The sequence below is a fragment of the Chaetura pelagica genome, unplaced genomic scaffold (genome assembly GCF_000747805.2).
Source record: "Chaetura pelagica isolate M959 unplaced genomic scaffold, ChaPel_1.0 scaffold652, whole genome shotgun sequence".
NCBI lineage: Eukaryota > Metazoa > Chordata > Aves > Apodiformes > Apodidae > Chaetura > Chaetura pelagica.
Window position 1 is genome coordinate 437,036 of NW_009952476.1, and position 25,718 is coordinate 462,753.

General features: G+C 40.6%; 1 protein-coding gene across 2 annotated transcripts; it reads right to left on the reverse strand.

Moving 5' to 3' along the window:
- Positions 1-975: 975 nt before the first annotated feature.
- On the reverse strand, positions 976-25,718 carry LOC104398487 (6-phosphofructo-2-kinase/fructose-2,6-bisphosphatase 4). 2 transcript variants are annotated; one of them, XM_010008605.1, is made up of 13 exons: positions 25,600-25,718; positions 21,903-21,999; positions 19,383-19,449; positions 18,212-18,286; positions 17,282-17,338; positions 16,861-16,982; positions 14,920-15,127; positions 14,226-14,372; positions 13,523-13,627; positions 11,701-11,830; positions 11,270-11,332; positions 8,997-9,061; positions 976-1,090 (listed from the first exon to the last, which is right to left on the reverse strand). In XM_010008605.1, exons 1-13 carry the CDS (start codon positions 25,709-25,711, stop codon positions 1,031-1,033), a joined length of 1,308 nt encoding a protein of 435 aa, XP_010006907.1. In that variant the 5' UTR covers positions 25,712-25,718; the 3' UTR covers positions 976-1,030. The 2 variants fall into 2 exon arrangements, with proteins under 2 accessions (XP_010006907.1, XP_010006906.1); XM_010008604.1 differs by lacking the exon at positions 976-1,090 and adding an exon at positions 5,580-5,808.

Sequence of the window (25,718 nt, forward strand, 5' to 3'; positions counted from 1 at the left end):
AGTATGGTTAAACTCCACCTAACCTTTCTGCACTGTTTCCTGAGGTATGTATTAAATGTAGCTATAAAAGAGAAACATATACTTTTATGTTCAACTTAATTTTTTTAATTGCCTAAGGAAAAAAAATTAAAATCACAGTACTAATAGCATGAGCAGCTTCTCTCAGCCCTTGACAGTCTGAATCCTTGTCCCCTCCTTCCCAGTCTCAAGAAAAGCTGCTCATCCCCTCTAGTAAGTGATCAGAAAAGTTGTCTCTGTCTCTCCATTCTTTACCAGGCTGCAGCTATACTCAGACTCAGGTCACCCACTTAATATTGTGTCTTCCACTGCCCTCCAAAGTACAGTTGCCCCCTGGAAAAAGTTAAAATCCTGCTAAAACAGTAGAATCTTTCAGGTAGAGAATGTAGCTTTAATGCTTTTATTTTTTCCAGGGAAAGTCTCCCCAGTTCAGAAAAAAAATTAAGTTGTGGCTGGCACACCTAAGCTCACCTTAAAGCACAGAAAAGCTCTCAGACCTGACAGGATTAACCATGTAAAGTAGTTTTGTAACATGAAGCCTCCAATGCTCAAAATGTAGAATTTCATCTATGTTAAATATGTCGTCAAAAAAATCTCCACGTAATTATAGGCATTCATTCACAGTCAAAATAAGAGGAACTCTTAGAAAAACAATTAAAAAAAGAAAGTAAAATCTAGTTAAAACCTGACAGTAAAACTGACATGGGCAATTAACCATCCTGCAGTATCCACAGATGAACAATAAAAACCACTGAAACTGCACAAATTTACGTACAAAAAATCTAAACGCAAGTCTCTGCTTCCCACACAGCTCTGCACTGATACCTTTCAGCACTGGGAGTTTTCCACACCTGCACCTTTTCTCCCAAGAGGCAGGATCACGTTGCCAATGTCCAGAGGTGAAGGGAGGCGCGTGGCCCCGCAGCCTGCCCGGCGAGGCCCTTCTCCTGGGCCTGAGCTGCTCCTTCACCCTCTGGGGCTGGAGGAAGGGCTGCGACCCCGGGAACCAGAGCTAGAGGTGGTTGGGTACTGTCCTCAAAGCTTCTTCTCTCGACCGATCCACACCTACATTCTGCAAATTGAAAGAGAGAAGAGGTTTTAAAGCAAGGGTCGAGGGGGCAGCTGTGGGTGTGTGTGCTTAATGCAAGGCAAGAAGATAAGCAGAAAAGATAATGGTTATTTCCTCACAATGGTTTGTGACACACAAGGAAAGGTCCCAGCCCACGAGCAGAAGTCAGAAGCCAGGCTTAGACCTCATTCCCAGCTGCTACATTCTCTGCAGAACCCAAGTCCCTCAGATGCCTCAACGCAGGGTTCCTGCTGCCTGGGAAAAGCATCTCTAGGACACGTATCTCACCAGGTCTGGCAGGACAACTGGTCTCCATTACACCATACGCAGGCCACAATGTTACGGGTTTTTAAGACTTTTCTTCCCTCAACCACTATTTTAAACCACATTTTTTTAATCCAGTACCTCTTCTAGCCATTACGCACGTAGTGTAAGAAGAAACAGAACCATGCAGCAAAGGTCACAAACCACGTAAGAACTGATAATATCTGGAGGGAGAACTGATACAACCTGGATCCTGTCTCCCCCTGCTTTGAGCACTCTGCAGGACATGACTCCCTAGCACCAGCAGCTCTAAAGCTACTCTAATCCTGTCTGTAAGCAGCTTAAGTTTCTGCAAGGACTCTGAGTAACTCTATGAAGAGCTGGTAACATAAAATCTAAATGCACTTCTGGATGCAGAGGCATGCTGGCAGGTGTCACACTGACAACAGACACCGTTTCAGTGGTTTTATAGCTGCATCTCTTACGAGTTCACTTTCAAAACAAATCTCTTCAGTCCAGCTCAAGGAAGAGCCCACTAGCACACAGCAAGGGGCTCTCTCAGCACACACTCTCAGACAGCACACACAACTCCACCAGTTAAAATGCAACTTTAAAAGCAAGTAATTCCCCTCTCCAACCCCAGTTTCTAGAATTTTCAGCCATTTATTATGAAAACAGCTAGTAAATAAGCAGCACCAGATTTGATCTGGGTTTTGAAATGTGCCATTGTGGCTTCGACCCTTACCCATTCTCCTACACTAGTTCCAGCCCCCTCCGACCAGCCTTCGAACCCTTGGGTAAGTCACTGTTTTCCACCATAAACATACCACACCAAGGCTTCTGAGCACACATACAGGAATGCTGCTGGGCACAGTCTCCCAAGTCCTGGACAGCTCTGCACCCACCAGCACACTGCCCAGGTCACTCTCTCACTTTTCTCTTTGAAGGAAAGAAAAGCAATAACCCTATTTCAGAAAGAACCTTCTACAAGTAGCAACTCTTCTGCAGCAAAGGACATGCAGAAAGAGTCAGCATCTGTGTCTAAGAACTTGAGGAGACTTGGCAAATCAAGTCACACTCTGCATGACTACATGGGGAGAAAGAAAACAAAACCACAAAACAGGCTGGCATTTGTTTGTATTTTTCTTAGCAACTGATGCAACATATCCAGAAATTCCTTGAGACTGTGGAGATATCTCCACAGGCACTCCAGGAATATTGGCTGAAATCTTTTAAGCTGAGCATCTGCTGTTGATTCAAAGAAAATTAAATGGAGCATGAAATGGAACATCAATATGCAGGAATCCAGAGGTACTAGAAATTAGTCCACAAGCAGCAAGAACTAGACAGCTATAACATGAAGCTAAAAGAAAACAAGGTAGTTGAGACAAAGCAGAAGATACATCTTATTTAAGATGAAAGCAACATCTTAGTGACTGAGACAGACCCAAGAGGGAATATCAATACATAGGCTAGAAAGATGAAAGAAAAAGTGCTTCAATTTAAGTAAAAGCAAAGGAGAGCAGGCTGTAGGAGCAACTCACACTGTCACACTGAAGAAAGAAAACTCCATCTGGGATAAACCCTAATAAATACACCCCAGGGCTTACTAGGCAAACAGAATATCTAACTGCAGACCAAGTGCACTGAAGCTTGGAAAGGGACCCATATCCTCATTAACGGCAAATGGATTCCTGGGAATCATGTTAGCTCTCCACACCTGGAGAGCCAGGGAAACACAGGAGTGGGAAAAAAAACAACACACACCCTTTTAAAATGCTTTTTCTACCAAGGCACATGGGCACTCCCTTGTCAGGGGCTTGCTGTGTCCAGACCTGCTCCCCAGGAGCAGTCTCACCCTGCCCTGCACAAAGGTCCATCTCACCCAATCCTCTCTGGAAAGACTCAAAACACAGAGACTCACCCAAATACTCTCACACCACTGATCCTCCTCCCCTCATTACACTCCCCTCTGCTTTGCACATATTTTTTTTTCCTACAGAAGACAGCTTCCCCCAGAAACAAAGTGCTGTGGTTTCCAAACAGGACAGACTCTGCCATTTCAGTTTAATTTTGGATAGCTACATGTGATGAGCAGCAAAAGGGGAAGATTTCACGTGAAGGCTCCTCTAGGGAAGAGGGCTCTGAAGGGCACAGGAGCCACGAAGGCAGCCGAAGCAGAAGCAGTTAGTAAGGGCCCTGCACTGCTGAACAACCAGCACAGGCAAAAAAAGAGAAATAAAATCACAATATAAACAATCCAGTACTCTTATCAGTCAGCCTCCCTCAGCAACTGTCACTGCTGCTTCCTGCCCAGCCTCAAGCCCTTCTTTTACTAAGAACAGCAGCCAGAGGGGACTATTAAGCAATACAGGAGACCCCTTGGGGTGCAGAACTGCTTTTAAATATCCACTTCACTCAGCACAAGGAGCATTATGCTCAGCAAAGGGAACACCCCACAGCCTCAGGAGATGGGGCTGGCACCCAGGACCCTGGGTGCTGCCACCACTTCTCCCCACCCTCTGCCAGCCACGGCTGCAGCAAGTGAGCCCAGCTTTCCTCTCTGACCAAGCTCCTGCCCCTTCCATCTTCCTCCTCAGTTTTCTCCAACAGCCCAAGCCATCCTTTTTTGAGCAGCAAAACTCACTTTTTCCACAGCAGATGCCTGTGCAGAACCTGACACCATCAAAAACATGAGTTTAAATTTGCACAGCATTTCTTTCCTGAGGTGTGGCCTGCAGAGGTGACAGCACTTGGAGCAGTCTCAGCTCCTCAGTACCTGACTATGGGACTATGGCCAGTGTCCCCACGAACCCTCTGAGACATCACCTCAACTGCCAAGTAAAAGCACCCAGACCCACTAATTGATCTGTGTGAGTGGGCACTGCAGGCTCAGAGATCCTCCTCGGTGGCTTTTTTCCAGGCCAAGCACATGCTAATAGGCTGGGGCAACAAAAAGTGACAAAACACTCCCATGTCATGGTCACAATAGAGGGAGGAAAATAATACAGGTTCCCAGCAATCCCAGGCCATCCTGGGACACTGGTTTAACTGCAATACCAAGGAGTACAGGCCAGGCAGATATTTGGTTATATCAGACATTCCTGATTGCTATAAACCTCTGAAAACATCAGTGTAATTTTACAAGTGCAGATCTGCAATGCTTCTTCTCCAAAATCCCGGGGTTTGAAAAATGTATCACCTGAGAAACCAGATAGGAACTTTCCACAACAGACTGTGCTTGCTTACTTTCAAGACTAAAAGACCCTCAGGAAACAGTTCCAGGACTCTTGTGATTTTCTGCCCTTCCCAGCCTCAATGCTACCTCAGCAAAGCTGCTGCCATCACTGCCTGGCTTTGCCCACCAGAGCACCACGGAAGGAGGAGCTAAGCCTTGGCACCACCACTCCAACCAGCCACACTCTGCCCCAGCCTGTGAAAGGTTTTGCTGTAATTCAGTCTAAGGTGCTCACTCTGACAATTTGAGATCCCACACCTGCACGAGGGAAGAAAACCCTCCATTTCCATCCCCCTCGAGGCAAGTCACAACCCAGCTATGAAACAGACCAACTCTGCTTCCACATTCTGAAACGCTGCTCACTGTAGCCGAGATAAAATCTGGGTACAAAACATACAGAGCAGAGCTTTAAATGCACCATCACCCATATCCATCCAAGAAGCAGGAAAAGAGGAAATTTAAAATCCTTCTGCCAGCAGGCAAACTCTAAAGCCTGGTTAATGCAGAACAGCTGTTAAGAAAAGTTGTATATTAAAAGCATTTATACACATTCCTGTAGCTTGAATAATTGCTCTGGAATGAAGTGAAAACTTGCTGCCCTCTTCACAAAGCACATCATTAATTAGCACATCTAAAGCTCTAATGCTATGGATCAGCAGGATTACGGTTTTACAGTGACTATGGATTATTTTATGCTACAGAGCAGTCCAATCACTCCCAAGGGCAATGAAATAGATAATTCTGGTGCCTAGAAAACACACTTCAACTTTGTCTTATCTCACACAGGATGTTGTGTTTCATGGCTTTCATAAACACGCTGCAACTGACATGAAATGATTGCTGGCTGTTACAATAAAGCTTCATGCTGCAGGATCTTTCAATCATAGCAATTTACAAACACAGCATTCCACTGAGAGCCCATCAATGTTTGGTAACTCATCCACAATAAATTAACCAGTGCAATACAGCTTTATTGTGATTTGATTTTTTTCTTTCAAGTCATGTGCTGTACAGACATTTGGTTTGAGTTTTGAGTTGTTTGGTTTGGGTGGGGTTTTTTTTATTTCAAAGTGATTGGAATGATTAGTTTTTCATTTTATTTTGAAGTAGTAGGATGAAAACTGCACCCCAAGTTCGATAGTTGATCAGCACACAGGATTCACTGATGAGCAGGGACTGTTACAAGAGCGTCCTCAGGAGGTCTGGAAATGTCTACATTCTGTATAATAATAAAAATACAGGAGAATATTTATCATGCAGCAGTAAGAGCAACAATAATACCAACCAGAGTCCTTCACAAGTATACAACTGCATTTATTTAAAAGCAGAGATTTTTTTAACCCCCCATACCCTGAGCAGGCAGCAGACTGACAGCTGGTTGGTGTTCTAGAACTAGACATCAGGGAAACATACTTACAGTAATTGCTGATCCTATGCTGACAATATCACCAAAAGCTCAAGTCATTTATGTTTAGGAAGAAGCCTTTTACAGGCCCAAGCAGGAATCCACTTCAACATGTGCTTCAACACATACACATCAATCCATTTAGTAACTTCCAGTGCTCTGCTGAGCTATGTCATGTACTTCTTCCCCAAAGGAAGACTTTAAGATTTGTTTGTGTTGCAATTGATGTACTACACCCCACAAAATAAAAACATCCCTTCTCAGACACCTTGACCATTCAAGACTGATCGTATCAACTACAACTCACCTCATTCAGCAGAGGCTGTAGAAAACAAAAAATTATATTCAATGCAGCAACTTATTCAGAACCAAATGAAACCAAGACAGCAGTGCAGTCAGACCCTGGCACTAGGAAGCACAGCTCTGAGTGCAGCCGTGCAGAACCAGGCTCAGGAATCACACCTGCTGCGGTGCCACCGCATGCAAGTCCCAAAGACTGTGCCAGTAGTGTTCTCCCTGCTACCAAAAAAGCAAGCTATGATAAATTGTTCTTAAGTTCCTTCCAAGATCTCTAAGATTTGGCCCATTTTAGGCCAAACAATTGCCAGATCTTCAAACCAAGGTGAGGAGCTTCACTAGTCTGACTGGATTCACACTGTGGTAAGCAAACTCCACTGTCACTAACATCTTCCTCTCCCTTTTCCCCTCACACACTCAAAAAGGAGACCTCAGTTTCTTGCAGTCTCCTCACCTGTCATTCACTAAAACAGAGGTGCAAAGTAAACGTTTTACCCCCGTGCTCGTTTTCTGGCCCAAAGAGGACACCCAAACAACAGCTGAAGTAATTCTTCTGAATTCCACTCAGTAAAAAGCCTACAGACGCCTTCATTTGAAAAGGTCAGGAGCTTAGGCCACTACAATGCAGAGGAACACAGGCCTTTCATCCCCTTCAGACACATCATCGTCACACAATGAAGTTTACACATACTACAAACAAAATACTCCAGTGCTTTGCGTGCATCTCTGCCATGTGAAAGCAGATGCCTTCAGCTGAAGCCCAAAAGGACAGCACTGTTCTGAAACACAGACTGCAAATTACTTGTGGGGGCACAGAACAGTGCACTGGGCAGCTCTTCATCAAACAGCTTTGTTGTTTAACAACGTTATTATCTGTGACGCTGCATTTAATTAAATGCTTTGACTTCAATAGACTATTTGAAAATTCAGTTTTACAGAAGTAATTAACATTTTAGTAGGTGATGAAAATGAAAGCTTTTGAAATTTTCCTAGTCCTCTGAGCAGGATTTAAATGCAAACAGCATCAGCTCATTCCTGCATGAACAGCATGTTAAGCATGTTAGCAACCACACTGCACTAGTCTCAGCTTCTCTGGGAGCAGAGGGAGAAGAGTGCTTGGGTTTTTTTAATAACAATGCCTCTGCTCCTTTTTTTCTCCCTCTTTTTTTTTTTTAATTCATTAACTCAAATTATTTCTGTTCTAAATAAACATCTTTGTGTTCACTGCAATGCAACTATCTGCATGATCCCCTACACACATCTGAAATACAATCACCCCACACCAATGTCCACATGGCCACATCACTTGCTAGATGTGCTAAGAGTCACTTGGTGATTGAGGCAGAGCTTTCCCCCCCAAAACAAACACCTTCAGTTAGATTAAATGCTATTTCTCACAGCAATCCCCAAGGCACCTTCACAAGCTGTAAACTCAGCACCAATATTTTATCAGCCAAACTGAGGATGTTCAATCCATCTGCGTTATTCAGATGGATAACCTAACACCTGCTCTAAGACTTCCTCATTTATTTTCACCATGATTCTCCAACACCTTTTAGGTGCTGTGAAAACTGAATGGATTTCCTAAATCTAATAAATCAAAGACACCAAATTGGTAGGACAGAATGACAAAGGAGAAATGGGAGGAGAGAGGAAATACATAACGTGACTAAGTAACAGAAAAGGTCCTGGCTGTGAATGACCAAAAGTCAGTATTTTCAGAATACCAGTGTCACTAAAACAAAACTTCTTTGCAGACCCCTACAGTATGAATTCTGCACAACTGCCACAAATGTGTACCCTCACATAAGTAGGGCATTTTGTGTCACATACCTTACTGAACACACACATAAACCCCACATTTATCACTACATTCCTTTTCAACATAAACCACTGTTCTGAAAACCACCTTTTTTCTCACGTTACCACGCTGACTTTTCAGCACGACTCAACCTCAGCTGGCAGCAGTGCCATTCCTAGTAGCACTAGCATGAGGGTCTGCAAGGGAACCAGACATTTTTCATCATGGCACATTTTACATAACTTTCATAATGCAGCAAAGGAAGAGCAGTGTGTGAGCAGCAGAGGCAACCTAAGCTCATGTCAACACGTAGGAGCACACAGAACCTGTGCCTAACACACGGAGAGTGGAAAGCTGCTGTGGTCTGAAATCTTATCTCCACTTACATTTTATAAATACACTCAATTTCCTTTTCCCCAGGCATTCTTGCTATCTCCTGAGATCCAGTCTGCCCCTCCAGCTTTGGCTTAAAATACAGGTGGCATCATGAGTTCCTCTTTTTCATACACTAATGACCACAGTGATGAAAAAGCTTATGATTTCATTATTTACTCTCTCCAAAATAAGCATGGCATTCATAACAATGTACTTCTTTACTACAGACTAATTCTGCTGAATGACAAAGACCGGGAGAACTTTATAGACGTTTTAGATTGATACCTTATCTTCAAATTCTGATTCATTTTTTGAAGATAAACTACTCCAGCTAGAGCTCATACATAAGATAGGTTTGCTCAATAAAATCAACCTTTTTCCCCCCTCACAGCAAAACGGTAGTAAAGCTTGATATGTAAAATTAAATGCACTCAGATGAGTTATTGAATCACTTCTAACCACAAGGACAATGGGAATCAGCTCAGATAGCACATTACATCCAGTTCTCCAACTTGAAAAATATTCTTACCTCAGGTTTATCTCTGTGTGTGTTTACAGCTTCAACATTCAGGAATATAGATTCTACTTTACATCCTGTTGATGGAAAACACATTTTTAGAATTGGTCTGCTTTAAAAATGAAGTTATAGTGAAGAGGCAATTGAATTTTGAGTTGGTGAAGGTTAATTGCTTCCCCCTCTGATTCATACTAGTCTCCCAAATTCTGATGAGCTCAAGTTATTGAAATGAATCTATTCCACCAGGATGAACATTACCCTCAATCTGATAATTCATCTCCTATTCTCACCTTAGCCTGAAGTTTATTACCTTTGAAACAAAATCCCATTTTTAAATATAAACAAACAACATTCAGTCAGAAAGTTCTTATTCGTATCTTTTTTGTTTCCTGAACACACTAGACTTCTTAGAATTTCCCTGTAAAATAAATGCTGCTCTCATTTTTTTTAAACATGAAATTATTATGAGAAAGTACACTGTGTGTTGTTAGCAACCTCATTCCTCTAGATGGGTAAAACAGCATTTTAACACCCAGTTAAATGGAACTTTAAAGTTGACTTCTGGAAAGGAACTTCTCCTTTTCACCCAAAAATTGAAAGCTCCAGAGAAGCAAGAAAAACAACCAGTGATAAGAGACAACTATTACTCAGGCAGTATAAACTGGCTCACACAGAGAATTATAATTATTCAGTACACTGTGGACACACCGTTTTAAGCAATATCTGATTGTCAGACACTGCCCTGGCTCACACAAACATGACTTCTATAAGCTACCATGACCCTTCACAACACAAACAGTCATCTCTCTAATATACCATAGAGTCCCCCTTCTGTCACAAGTAGGTTTTCCAATTTTTCAGCTCACTTATTTCCTAAGTCAGAACATAGGATTACTACATAACAGAAAAAGGTGATTTCATTCCTTATAAAGCCACTGCACTTCAAAAAATAATACAAATTAATAAGTCACATATTTGCCTTTCCTTAGTGAAGCCTATTCTGAGAAAGCCCATTTGTCATGACCACCAAACAAACACTGCACAAGGGCAGCACTCAGAGAGAGAGAGTCAACAAGGATCAGATTTTAAGGGGGAACAGTGCACATCTCCCACTGGAGGAAAGCCCCAGGCATCCTTCTGTTCACAGATGCACTGGGATCCCTGACAACACACAAGAGCGATCCCTGCTGCTGGCAATTCCTAAGGACTGGTTACACAGCAGACATACTTGCACAGAGAGCTCTCTCCTTACTGCTAGCTGACTTTAAGACCTAAAAAAATATCCTATAGAGAGCTTGAAATATAAACTCAAGGGACATGAGTTACTCTGCAGTAACGACAATGTGCATATTCCCAACTCATTCTTAAGTTCTGATGTGCAAATTCACACCTACAGGAAGATGCAGTTTCTCTTTCCTGTGAGCTCCCACACAGACAACAGCAACACTGGATTGTTGGGTAAAAGTCTAATTTATCCTAATCCAACTGTCGGGCTGTTACAGATGTTGGGTGGGAACAATGTTAGCTTCAAACACCAGGAAGAGCAAACCCCTGAGGGAGGTGCTACCCCAGAACAGGATTAGCTGGAAGGTAGGAAACACACCGTGTTTGATGCTGCATCCTGCCTCACTGCAGCCAAGTGACACGTCAACCTGAGATAATGCTAGAGAATATTAGTGTATAAATAGTTTATGCAGCCTTTGTATTTTCACACTCCAAAAAAGTAGGTTGACTGAAATGTGCTAATCAGACATATGTATCAAATACTTTCAAAAAGAGACAGGGCATTTCTTTCACCGAATTCTAAAGGACAAAGACAGTATTTTGCACCACTTCTTTTCCTTTCTCGTTTAGTGGGTGGGTAAACACTGCAAACATTCAGGCCCTCTTAAAATTTATGACCTCTTAAAATTTATGAGCCGTCACCCAACTGAAAACAAAAACAACAAAAAAACACACCAACCCCGAAACAAAAACCTCTCTGTGGAAACAGGCTGAGAATAGCAAGTCAAGAAAATCCAGTTTCCAAAAAACTGACCTTTAAAAAAAAAAAAAATTTTAGCTGTTGTGCATCTCTGTGTTCAGAGCTCCATCCTGCCATGCAAGGCTGGGAACACCAGGTGTCACCAAAGCACAGACGATTATAACTGCAGGATGTCACTTCAGATAAGTGAGAAAAATCCCTTGGGATAAATTTCACAGTGTAACATCTGCTACTTGTCTCAATTTGATTTGAAACGTAACAAAACCCGAAGTATTTATATATTATGATATACTTTACTCACCATAAGCCACCGGGGTTAGCTTTAAGACAGTATGCAACGGGCACTTCAGGTAAGGCAGTTGTTCTGAGACAAACAACAAATTACACATGAAATACAGATTACAAAACCACTTTGCTTTTCCATTATGTTACAGGCCAATCGATTAAGAGTCGTTTTATATCAGACACTGTATCTGTTTTGTTCCTTAGCACTGCTATGCAAACAGTTGCAGAAAAGCAAACATTACAGCCTTTCAGGTGAGAAAGGGCTCAATAATCATCAACTATGAAGTAACCTGGCTAGGTCAAATACAAAAAAATAACACTTACATGCTCGTCCAGCACAACCATCCTCTGATGGTAAGAAAATAGTTAGAATTCACCATTTGGAACTTTAAACAGTAATTTATTTATTTTTAATAGACCATTTTTAATAAATAAAGAAAGAGTTACCTGCAGGCTTGTCAAGAAAATAGGCGAGCAGACAGCGCATGACAGCTTGGTGACATATGACAAGCACATTTTCCTGCCTTTCAAGTTCCATAATTACTGGCTCCAGCCTCTGAACAAGATCTTCATAGGACTGGGTGGGGAGGAGAAATGCACAGCACATGAAAAAGGGAAAACTCTTGGAATGTTGTATGTACATACAGTTAATCTTACTTTCATGTTACTCATTGTCTAAGTGCTATATTAGTGCACAAATACTGTAGTAATAATTTTCCTTAAATTAAGAACACAGTCCAGGTCTTCCAGACTATGAGAGAGCACGCATATCACAAAATGCAGCTCCCCTCATGGAAAAGCTTTATTAAATGAGTTGCTAGGATCAAGAATGTCCACAAAATCCCTAGAATTTAGTTCACAGCATCTGCAAATGCACAGGTTAAGTCTTGCACATTATTTTCCACACCCCGTCTTCAAAAGCATCTCCGTTCCAAGCAAAAATCTGGAAAGCCCAGTCTGCAGCCAAGCAGTTCACAGAGCCTGACTTGTTCAGGCTATCCTATAAAAACAAACCCTATGGGCTTGATGGGCTGGCCTGGTGGTGGCAGCCCCCATCCCATCAAAGAGCCACAAAAGCAAGGAGGCTGGAATTCTCTTGCAGCCTGCCCTGCACAGCACGCACGGGTAAAGGGCAGAGTTTCCCCACGTGTGTACACTGAAGTTCATTTTCCCTCACACAGTAAAGACATAACTTGCAAAACGTGTCATGAGTTGCACACACAGGATGACAGGACGACAGCACATCACCCAGCAGGGCAGGGCATGATGGCAGCTGAGAGCCTTTGCCCAGTCCCAAGGCAGGGATGGGGCTGCCGGGCAGGGAAGGGGCACTCCTGGGTCAGAACTTGGCAGGAAAACCTGGCAGTCCCCAGCCAGGCTGAGCAAACCCTTGCCACCAGTGCTGGCCACAGAGAAACTGCCTTTGACAAACGACTGAGAGATCAACTCATCAGCCCAAGGCAAGGAGGCAGTTGGAAATGTTTGTCACGATCCTAGAGGATGGCATCAGTCTGGAAAACAAACACTCCTTGTTCCAGTGGATTAGGAGAACTCTGCAGCTTCATGACTGCCTCATTAGTGAGACAGGGGTCACACCCGCAAGAACACTGCTCTTGCCACAAGCTGCCCTTAGCACAGTGATTACTCTTGACTGCTGAGGAAAGAAGACCTCAGAGCTCCGCTTCCTCCTGATACAAACAGCCGAGCAGCTGCTCCAATTACTCCTCCACCCTGAATCCTCAGCCTTCAGCACCCAGCCAGGCCCTGTGACCATCTGGTAATTGCAGCGCTGTAATGGCTTTGCTTTAGGAAAGCTGTCAGCAAGCTATTTTCCCAGAGGCAAGGAGTCTATTACAGAGAAAGACCAGTGTGGCTACAGATTTCCACAGCATTTCAGCCAGAACTGCAGGGAAAACAGCCATTATCTACAGCAGGGGTGAACAGGAAAAGGCAATCCTGGCAGTATGTTTGCATATGCAATAGTTTGAAGCCCTGCAATCACTCTTCCTGCTTTATCACTGCAGGACCTGCACAGAAACGGTGCCCACAAGATTAAAGTTCCCAATTATTTTTCTAAATATGTTGTTTTCTTTTTCAAACCCTGAATCAAATTAAATGGTCTGGGATCAATCCTTGCAAGCTCCTGTGTGCCTTCCCCTGGAGAAAGGAAAACCAACCTTTTCATTAATTATAAAGTGTATTTTTTTCCTTCCTAAAGCCAGCATGCCTGTATACAAAAGGACCTTCACTCCAAGAAAGAACAGCATACCTCTCCTTTAGGGTATCTGTATCTGTATTTGTCTTGGTCTCTCAGTGCAAATTCAAGAGGATAATTTTCCTGTATTTCTTCATATGTCATTTCTTCACACACTCCCTATTGGTAATAAAAATAATTAAAACCATGTAGTGTCAGCAGTGCAAAAAGCAGATACCACTCAAATAATGCCATATACATAAGCAGCCTTTAATAACTGTATTTTGTTAGTCTGACACTTAAAAGATAAAACTGTCACACATGGTGAACAGGACTCTCACTTGGACTCGGATGTGGTTAGAAGGAATCATTAAATCCCTATACAAGTGAAGTTACACACATGGGCAAACAAGGTCACTGAGCAAGGTCACATTCTATTTATTGCACCTGCTTCTATTATCTCACGGGTCCAGTTGGAAAATGCCAACAAGCAATGCTTCTTTTCTTTCCAACCCCCACCTATCAAAAATTTCATAGCATTGTGGCTTCTACAGGGCAATGTCTTACTGGGGAAGAAAAACCAAGACTAAATTAATTATGGCAAATTTTAATAAAATGTTTAGCCTTTTTTATATGAATTAATGACAATTTTTTCAGCCTCTAGAACCAGCTTAAAATTACTTTCAATCCCATAAAAGGCCTATCATTACAAAATTAAGTATGTACTTCATAGCCCTAGCAAACAAAGCAACTTTTAGACATTTAAAAAAGAACTTACTGCATCTATCTCATTCAAAACCTTCCACTGCTCATAAGGCACTCCCAAGGCTTCAGCAGTCTGAATTGTCCTTTTCATCTGGCTGGTCCAAACTTTCAGATCTTTGATATTTTGCTCATTAATAAATTGTGCCAAGCTTTTGGCAAACTGAAAGAAAAAAAAACATGAGACACTGGATGAGGGGTCAGAGCAACACACTGTGTTCAGTTTGCAACACACAGGCTCTAGCCTCTGTAAATTCATTGAAACTTTTCCAAAAAGCTCTGTCAAAGTTTTTGTACAGAAATACAACACATTCTGTTAAGTCAAGAGGGACAGGGGAGGGAAGGAAAGGAGTATATGACAAAAGTGTTCTGCAGAATTTTCCTTTAGGCTTTAACCTGTGAACCTTCCCAATCATCCAACAAGTCACGATTTTACAAAAATTAAGTTAAAAATAAAGCCCTCGTAGCAACTGCCCTCTCCTGTAGGATAAAAAGGAATTTCAACCAACAGAATGGCAGACAGATAAAAGAGCATGTACCAGATCACAACATACAGTTTTTCCATTCAGTTTCTACTACCCACATACGCAACTAAAAAAATCCTCCTTGAACGCGTTAAGAGGAAGAGGGTGCAGAGGAGGAAAGCTGTGACCACACGGCACGCACTGCAGATGTGCACAGACATACACACTTGTTCAGCAGATACGTACTTCTTTCCCCCTGACAGACAGCCCAGGATCTCCTCCTATTCTCCCTTTCAGATTGAGTTCACTTTCCCCATGCCGACAGAGGTAGATTGAGCGAGGAGTGACATGGATATTCATGAGGTAGTAGACGATCCGGCTCTGGATGTGATCCATCACCCTGTTCACAAGGTAACTCCTTCCGACATCCATAATTTTAATATAAGAAAGATCCCTTTCACAAGCAAACAAACAAAAAGGTAAGATACCACATCGTTTCCATTAGCATGTACCACAATCTTCCCACCCTCCCTCTCGTTATAAAAGAAAGGGGCAACAAGCCAAGGCAATAAACAACCCTTAAGTCACCCAAGGGACATGCGTTAGTCCTAAGAGACAATGCAATACTCCAAGGGTACAGGATGAACTCTGTTCCTTTCACAGATTAGCTGCTTGCTTCACTTTCTTTTCTGTTCCCCTTACTTGCTGCTCTTTGTTTCTCAAATCTAGATCCTACCCTTGGAAAAATACAGCCCTCCCACTGGCAGGAAGATACAGTGGAATCATTCAACTGAGGCTTGGAGCTACCTCATCTAGTGGGAGGTGTCCCTGCCCAAGGCAGGGGGGTTGGAAATAAATGATCTTTAACGTCCCTCCAACCCAAACCATTCTGTGATTCTATATGCTGTGGTAGTTTCATGAAGATATCCAGAGACTAGATATTCTTCTCCAGGTTACAAACATTCCCCCACAGCAAGTATTTGTCTGATTGCACCCAGGGGTCAAAAGACACCATGACGACACATCTCAGTTAACCCTTGCAGAAAAACTACAGCATCAGAAGGGATAACCTGAAGCAAGACATTTTCTCAACTATTCTACCAACAACTACTTATTTACAGTATTGTAATTTACCCCACCCCTACCTTCCCTAAGCATCAGACAGGTTATAATTTCAATTTTCACTGCTTATTCTTTCTCATCAGAACTATAATTTCAGAGTAGCATCTAGTTTAAACAAGGAAAAGTCTAATAAGCTTAAAATAACCATTACTGGTTATTTTCAGATAGTTTCAGTAGAAACTATTGGTTTCTAGCGACACATTTGAGTAATCACACCACAATAAAACAAGAAAAGTTCTCATAAAACCAAATGGAGCTGATGAGAAGCAAGCATCATCACCTCATCTCTGACAGTGTTTTTTGGAGTTAATCATTACTGTTTCACCCAGGCACAACCACTAGGTCCATCACAGAAATTACATGCATGAACTGGTCTGACTGAGCCAGCTGCACACTGCTAACACTCAATTACATCAAAGTGCAGCTCAGCCTTCTCTACAGCACCCAAAATCCCACACAGAAATCCTGGCCTGCAGCAAGAGAAACAGGGATTCCCCCCGCCCCCCCCCCCCCGTTCATCAGCACCTCAATTTCAAGTGTTGAAAAGGAATGAAAAACAGACAATCGCTTTAGCATGAGGGAGATAACTCCGCTAAGAAAGTTTCTCAGTCCTGCACCTAAAGGATGATTTGCAAACACAAATAAATCGATTTAGAAGTAATTTTTAAGACTGAGGTGTTCAAAATTCACCTTAGCCATGTCAACAAGTTTTGCTTACAAATCACTCAGGTCTCTCCTGTGTACTAAAACAAATACTACTACAGCAAGTCAGGAATAAAGTCTAAGTGCTGATTGTATTCCAGAAGAATCATACCATTCTCTAAGTGGGAAAATAAAAAATAATATGCTCCCAGAGCAGGGTCATTAGCCAATTTTCCTCAGGCAAACAAGTTTTCAGGCTACAGCCCCAGAGTTAACTCTCTCTGACTTGCCAAAGGAAAGAGAGCTCAAGCCATTAAAAAAACATTACTAGAAAGCCCTAATCCCTGACATGAGATGCTCCATCCTCTAAGGAAACATCTTAAAACAGTCCAGTTGCAATAGCAGTATTATTTCATCCCTTACTTGTCAAGATTTTCATCTAAGGTCTCATACGAGTTCTTGTAGCACTCTATTCTTTTCATGAAGTCTTCTGTTGCTTCATCATTACTACAATCAACATAGTCAGGACTACCCAGCTTCACTTGCTGTTTAAAATAAAAGCAGGAGAGTAGTACTTGAGTTTATTTCCCTTTTTAACAGAAGTTTAAAGAAATAGGACAGGGGAGAACACAACACAAAAACTTATATGCTGGAAGTTAATTAAAATATATGTAAAGCAAAAAGAGCTATTCTTCACAGAATTAAACTTCTGAGTTAGTATACATGTGGATAGGAAAATAAATGAAAGGTGTTCCATTAATGGGAGCTAATGTACTTCTAAAAATACTGAGCTAGTTTAAACCCCTTGACTTTAAGCAGTTAAGGCAAATTTCCCTATACTCACCACAATGTTTGCAGCAATGACCTCTGGATCTACGCATACTGACTCAACAAAAAAAGTCTTCAGTCCAAACAGAACGTGTGCAGAAGGAAGAAAGAAAGAAAGAAGATGCATTAAAATACCTCTGGAAGCCAACACACACTAGCAGCAGGTTCCCCACTTCCACACTAACCTCCCTTTCTAATGCCTTAAACTTTCCTTCATTTACTCAGAATGTTTCTCCAGGCTATCTCAGCAGAAGCTGTTGACTTACCAGCCCCTGAAGCATCATGCTCTATCCTATTTTCCCCAACAATGCTTGTAAATGGAAACACGCAGTGAGAAAAATTTTGGATGGAAGAGGAAGAAATAAAGGGGCAGGATGCAAGCTCAGCTATACAAACAGTAATTAATTCTGCTGAAATAATAAATTAGAAGCCTTTCAACTAATGGAGTAGCTTTACTTAAGAGGTTTGGGTTTTGCTGCCTCAAAGGTAAATGAAGATGCAAGTTTAGAGGAAACGGAAGATTACTGAAGAACAGCTAAATGCAAAGCCATCCTGGACAGAAAGTAGAAAGCCCCAAAAAGTATCTGGTTTGTGCAGAATTATGTGTTTCAGCAGCAAAAAGCTGACCTGCACTAAGAACTGTATTTTAAATAGTTCCTGCTTACAGGACACTCAGAACTACAGATCCAGGATAACAGATGTGAGACCATGGCATGAAAGAGATTAGCTCCAAACAGTACAAACATTAAAGTCAAGACAAATGAGGATGGGGTGACTTTTAATCACAAACAATGCTTAAGAGCACAAAATGCTCTGCTGACTAAATATCTAGGAAGGATGTGTCTTATGTTGGTGCACTTCTTAACTAGGAGTACAGATAAGGGCAAAACTATCACTATCCTACTTGTCTAGGGATTAGCTCAGAAATCCTTGGCTTTTGACTCACCTTGTATCCATTTTCTTCACCAAATTTGTAAATAGTTTCTCTACGTTCTCGAGTAGTATTTGTAGCATCAAAGACCTAGAAATAATTAGGGGGGATTTAGAAAACATGATAGCCTGTCTTAGTAATAAAAGAATGGTTCAAAGTCCCTCAATGTGCACTTTGTACACATTAATTTCTAAAGACTAAAAAAAAAAAGTGTTGAAAGCACCACTAGCAGAACACTGTATTTACACTGTATTTGGAAGAAGTGACCAGAATTTAAGCCTAACACATAATACAGGAATGAATCTTCCTCCTGGCTCATATCAGCATTAAAAACTACTGCACAGTTATTTACTGATCTTACGCTACCCCAAAAAAGATGCTGCAATCAATATGCTATCCAAAATGCAAGTGGAAAACTTTTAAAGGGCAGGAGATCTGCAAGACCTGTAAACCCTGCAGACACATACAGACCTTATTGTAATAAAGAACTTACATTTAGCTCTGAACACACCAGTGTTTTACCAAAGTATAAAGTCCTCATGTCCCCAGAACTTAATTATAGTTAATGGTTTTTCCTGATCAGTTAATGAAAACAGTACAGTGTTGTGTGAGTAGTCTTAATAGAAACAACAATATCCACAAAATATTATTAATGTAAATTAATATTAACACAACATCAATAGTTGAAGAGATGATTTGCATCCCATTATTAAATACTCATTAGCAGCAATTTACTTTGAGTTCTTCCTCCTCTCTTCAGAGATCTCCCACATCAGTAACACAGCTGCCAAGCAATACCCAGGATGCTTTTAGTTCAGTAATTCTTTACCTTTCACTTCAAACACTAGACTATCAAATAGAAACACAACTGCAACCAAAACCCCAGATGCGTTTAACAGTACATTACATAACATGGAGAGAAAGGGGATATTGTTCTTAGTGTTGCACTCTCCCCAGTTAACCCCTCAAATTAAAAAGGCAATTTTTCAAGATGGCATCATCACCCTGAACTTCAATGCCCCTTTTGCTGCAGCAACAAGGCAGATCTAGCGTTAAACTCCAAAAGAAAAGGAAACCTGATATCCTGAAGAGATATTGGAATGACTCAGGCTGTATATTATCCAGCATTCACACAGTGTTTTGTAGGGAAGCTCAAGAATGAATGTGTCTCCAGCAAGAAACTTACAGCCACGTGCCCGTTCTCTTCACTGAGGTACTGTCGGACGTCGTTCAGCGCTGCTAAGGCACACTGTCTTCAAAGTGAGAGAGATAAAAACTCCTCAAACACCAGTTAAAGTCATTGTACTATGCACTTTTCATTGCCATCAAAGTACCCAGCAAATGTCTGATAATTTTTCTCAGAAACACACATTTTTTTCATCAGCCGCACCCATGAAACATGAGAAAACACAACAGAGGTCAACCAAGTTCTATTAAAGAAGCATAATCCTGGCCATCTGCCTAAAAAACAAACCAGTCCAGGGCTCCTCTGTGCCACTGATACAACTACACATCACCACAGAATTCCCATTAAATTTGCTGACCAGCATAAACTTTCACTGATCTAAAGGAACAACACTGAACCACACCTGCAACTGTATTCTTTTCCCAATTACATATTCATAGACAGATGTTTCTTAATTTGATTCTCGAAGAGGGAAAAAATTAAATCAACTTCAGGCTTTTACCTGGTGAATAGACACCTCTTTGTCAGCAATCTACTTCTTCTCTTTTGAACTACTGTGTAAAAAATGCTTATGTCAAAAAAATAAAAAATCAGTTAAAACAGAGAGTAAAACAAAGCCAGCATCAAGTATTAGGGACAGAGGTGAAAATAACACCTCATTGCAGTCACCAACCCAAAACAATTAGTACTGAAGGCTGCTGAGGACACAAACACCTAAAAAACCCACTCCTACATACTCTACGCTTGTGTTAAATCTGGACAAGAATAAAATCATTTGCAACCTTCTTACTCACCCAGGACTAGTATTATCTTCAAAGCCCTTTATGATTTCTAACACATAAATAATACTGGAGGGCAACACTAACATTGTGCACAATTTACTCCTTAGAAGAACAAAGCCCTATTTATTTCCAATAAATAGTCTTTTTGCAGTTCCAACATAAAATATTAAGTCATTTCAACAGCCTTTCTATGCTTTACTGCTCTACTTCGAATTCCAGACTGAAATGTGTAACTCTTCTCTTACATTTACCATATTCTGCAAGCACAGCTTTATCTTCAAAGAAAATGAAGGCTTTTCAATCCTGACAGTATTTCCACATTAGCATGGTTAATAGATGTCAGGAGCTGAGATTCATCAGCCAAAGCTTCACTAAATAAATATAAACACTCTTTACTCATTGCTAACTAGGCAGATCAGTTCACACAGCTCATTTAGTGTTATATTCTCCACCATTTAGTCTAAGAGGTGACACAGAAGCACGTTAAAAGGTTTGGCTCCACGCCTGCAAGGCTAATGCACCTCATATCTACTCTTCATTCCCAAGGGATTAGAAGATTCTTATGCAAGCTGCTCTCCTCTGACATTAGCAATGTTCAACTACTGCTGAAGGGGAAAGGGAAGAGAGAGGACAAGCAGAGGGACAGCCACAAAACAAAGTCCAGAAAGCAGAGAAGTTCATGCACTCTTGATGCATGAAAATAGAACCATACTTTAAGTGAAAATACCTTCCTCTGAAGCAGTTGAGAACAAAATACTCTGTGTTTTAAGTAGCCTAAAAAAAATGAATTTTCCATTCCTCTAAAATTTCTGTTCCTACTCACTTCATACTGCACAGTCTTAAATGTTTTCCTGAACACACTAAAAAAACCACCACAATGGATGCAGAAGAAAGTAAAAAGATCTTCCAATCTGATCATCTGTAAGAAAGAGACAGCTCCTTGTTGCTCTGACCTTGTTTTCATCTACCCCTTCAAGTTCTTTCCATTAAAGCCTCTTTCCAGGCAAGAGGGGAATCTCGAGTGCTTCATCTGAGCACAGATGATCACACTAGTGCTCACCTTGCTTTGCACAGAAAACATGGCAGTTTTTGAGGGAGTGCACTGATTGCGTGAAGAACCTGCACAGTGTCCAAAAGGACAATTTCAGGGAGAGAATAATAGTGTTTCGTTCCCACTCATTTGAAAGGATAATGACAAATACTTTCAAAGTACTGCTGGTGAAAAATTCCAGTATATGAAGCAAAAAAAAAGCAGTTATGTGGTCTTTTTTTCTTATGATCCACACAAAAGCTCTGAAATGGCATTTTAAGAACTAGGCAGTAGGAGTCCCATCTATCAGCCGGTACCTTACAAAAAGGTAAGAAAAAAAAACCCTATTTGTTAAAACTACTTTGTTTTGAGTGAAAATATCCAGAAATATCTGCAGGGACAGAATCACTCACAGCCTACTGAAAGGTGAAAAAGTATCAAGTTGAAGTATTTACCTTCTCTGCACTTTTGATGTTTGATTTGAAGCAATTAAGAAAAAAACAAAATATCCCAAATTTTACCCAGGCTAAACAAATCACTTTTCCACCTCCTCTAGAATTTCTTTTCCTTGTCATTTCATACTGCAGTTTCTTAAGGGTCTTCTTGAACATACAAAAATGAAACTTCAAGCAGTTTCTAAGAGCAAATTACACAGGGTACCATTTTAATACAATTAGTATCGTGTAGCCAAACACATTCAAAACTTACTTCCTGATTTTCAAGCCTTCTTCATTGTCAGGCAAGAAGAATTCAAAAGATTTATACTTTTTCACCAAATCCCGACGATACTGACCCACATTAAATTCTGCCAAGAAGAAAACAGTATTAGTGGGGACTAATGGTATTCCTGCGTAAAGGACAAATGTTATGACAGCTTTAAAACCAAACTACCTAGAAGGATAAAATGTTTTAGCATGTACAAAGTCGATACATCACACTACTTTCTGTGTTCTGGGGGATTAGTTTGTTTTTAAATACACATACAACATGAAATCATGGAAATGGCAAAAGAACATTTGGGCTGTAGGTCTTCAGTGCAGTCACTTGGCTAAATTGCTATGCCTCTGTCTGCTAGTTTGCATGAACAAAGAAACTTCTCCTTCTCTGGGTGGCTGGAAGTCTATTTTGGTAGTCTACAAATGTCTACTAATAATCTAGCTTTTTCTTCTATTTATCTGTGCAGTGAAACAATACTCTGATAGCACCTCCCAAAACTTTCAGCTCTTATTTAAGCATGGAAGAGTTCTAAATAGGGCTAAACAATCTTGGTTTTAATAAACAAAACTTAAAATTCAAGTTGTGGAAATTTTTTTTCAGCAGTCTGCTCAAATACTTCTGTTATTTAAGGATCAGTAGATAATATTTCATAATCCCTGTTCCATTTATGTTAAAAAATCCTTACATCATAAAACTAACTAACTAAATAAATAATACGTGTATAAAAACATAATCCAACTGTTATCTCTTTACTATGGTCAAAGAAAACTACCCCTTATCTGGGCAAAGGTCTATGGCCATATACATGTCATAGTATCTGATATGGGATGAGGGACAGGCAGTTCTGTTTTGCCACACAGAAGGCAATTACGTTGTACCCCAATTAACTTCATTTGACAGCTCTGAAATTAGGTCTCTGAAGTGCAATTAATGTTTAGCTTCTTTCTGATATGTACGTTTTTCTCTGCTCAACTGCTAAGCTTTTTTTTTTTTTAAGTATTCTGTTTGAGAAGGTGCCAAGGTATAACTACTTGCCAGACTTCATTTCTGGAAAGAGAAAAGAAATAATAGACACAATTGCCAAGACGTAATTAAGAAAAAAAAGACATAGGATAAAGGAGCTCAACCACCAGCTGCTGTATATAAATTGCTGTTGGGACTGGGGGCAGAAGATAAAGGAATAAATAGTCAAGTTTTGTTTTAATTAAAGAGTGTTGATGTAATTTTTTGTGGTCAACTGTATGACAGGTTACAGCACAATCCAGGTTACTCTCTGACAGGTTTAATGAACACTGGCCCTTACTGGAAAGGTCGATCCTTGTGTTTAGTCGGCCAGTGTTGCCAGGAAATTGCCCTTTAAAAATCAAACTAATGAATTTCCTAACAAAGAACAGTTACTTCAAGAGGGTCATGCACAGCAAAGGAAAAAGTGCTATCTAGTGGGACGATCTTTAGCCCTTATTATTAGCATCCATGCCTCTGGAAAAGTTCCACAAAGCTAACTGGTATCACAGCTCCACACAGTCAGAACTACTCAAAAAAGCTTCCCAAAGTTTAGTATCTAAAAACCACATTACAACACAATTCTGTTCAGGCATCTAATTGACCTCATTTCCTTCAAAAAGCTCAGACAAAAAGTCCTTTGTATTTTTAATCTTTTCACATTCTAAACGACAGAGGATTTTGGAAGGAATAAAAGAAAACAGAACTGATGGCTGAAATGAGTCAACTAACATCAACCCTAGGCTATTTACCTCCACTTTCTGTCCTTCAGCTATCCAGCTTGCTTTATCTATGCTACATGTTAGGATGGCATTTATCTTTTCTCTGGTTTACAGAGCCTCATAATTATAACCATCTGTCTCAGAGACTAGAACACTTGCTATACTAAGCACACACTAATTTTAAAACACTAAGAGCCAAAGAGTAACAGATGTCAGGGCTGCTCAATACTGATCATGCATCGATCCAGGCCCAACCAACTGGAAGAGTTAGACAACGTGTCATCTATTCCTTCCCTCACTGAGGTATTTTAAATTTATTTCAGCTTCAGTAAAATTGCATCACTGACAACCAAAACAACAGGAAGGGTCTGTGGTTTTCCAAGAAAATCCCAAGTCCCTCTTTCTAACAAAGACAAACCATAACCAGCAACCTAGGATGGAAGGGTTGGTTGCACAGTAATTTTATGTTGTACAATTTTGTAAAATTAGGCAGCAGTGTCCTAACCATTTTTTATTAAGCATAAGTACATACATTTTATGATATGCTGCTCACAGTAGCCCATGGAACTTTTCCTGTAATTGAAGCAGACCAACCCCTAACTCTTTTACTGTATTTGAGATTTATTAAACCAAACATGAGCCACATTAGGATGACATCTCGTTGTTGTCCAATACTGTATCTCTGCTTTTAAAGTTCACACAGTAAAATGCTCAATGCAAGGACATACACACCTATCTACATAAATGTAAGTTATATGTGTAGCTAACATACAAGCAGTTGTATCACACACAGTTTATCAGCTTAGATATAGACTAACCTATTTAGACAGTTATTCTAGGGATAAAACTGAAATCCCTAAATATCTGATACTGCTCATCAGAAGGGTTATACTGTGTGAAAAGAGTCAAAAAATAAGTGACAGTTTAAATCCTGTAAACTCTCATACTCAAAAAATGTAATGTATTCTCCATAAGGGTCTCATCTAAACAAAGCATATTAGATAAGTTTCTAAGAGCTTAGGAAAACACCGACCCAAAAAGCTACACCCTAGAATCAAAAAGCAATTTAAATACAGGCCAGAATTCTTCAGCTTGACATTCTTAAAGCTACTAGGAAATACATCTCTGACTATCCAGCCAAACGTTTACACTTCAGAATGATCTAATATGTTTAATGTTATTTAAATTATTAACTACTCATAACTATAAAGCTACTGTTACTGCACTAGACACCAAATCACAGAACCCCAAAAACATCTTTTTCTTCTACAGAGACAGAGAAGGAGGCAGATGGTTGCTCAGAACTTCAGATGGACTTGGGTCTTGTTCACTTGTCAGCCTGGACCCAAAATATACCACAGGAGCTTGGGAACTAAGTAGAACAGCCAGGTCCTTGGAATAGCCTATCAGAGCCATCTTTTCCCACTCAAAACACACATATAAAGTCCTTAAGAGAGTGATAACAAGTGGCTGCTTCAGCTCCTTGAGCTCTTAATATTCAAAGAGCTGTAACTCATTCCACAAATGCAGTTAAACAAAGAGTTACACAGAGAAATACACACTGCACAAAGTTCACAGAGAAAAGAAGATGAAGAAGTCAGAACTTTAACCCAGAGGTGCTGAAAGCTCCTCCACTTGTAAACAAGATTCCCTTTCACCCACATACAGAAAAGGGGAAGGAAAAAAAAAAAAAAAAAGACAGCTGAAGAACCAAAGTGTTAAGGAACAAGCCAAAAAGCTGATTTAGTCACCTGGCAGATCAAGGAGGTAAATGAAGAGTCATTAAATTAATTAACATCTAAAACAGAAGAGAGAACCCGTGTATGTTACTGCTTAAAAACAAGCTAACAAAGTAGAAAGATTTTCAGTAGTCAAACTTGACAACAAAATTACTTGGAATTAGGTTTATAAAATATCTAACACCCATCCTGTCCCTCTGATGTAAATAAAAGTCAATCCATCACCTTTTGTAGGCACTCCAATCCAATTCAAATAGCGTGTCAGCTTCTTCGAGATGTAGGTTTTTCCTCTGGCTGGGAGACCCACCATGACAATCAGAGTAGGGCAATTGGTCATACATACT

What these genes read in the sequence shown, in the direction of transcription:
- LOC104398487 (XM_010008605.1), bottom strand. Translation starts at nt 25,711, where the DNA reads ATGACCAATTGCCCTACTCTGATTGTCATGGTGGGTCTCCCAGCCAGA. An exon ending in AAGAGAACGGGCACGTGGCT is followed by an intron (nt 18,287 to 19,382) that starts GTAAGTTTCTTG and finishes AATTATTTCTAG; the next exon opens with GTCTTTGATGCTACAAATAC. An exon ending in CACACAGAGATAAACCTGAG is followed by an intron (nt 1,091 to 8,996) that starts GTAAGAATATTT and finishes TTCAATTTGCAG; the next exon opens with AATGTAGGTGTGGATCGGTC.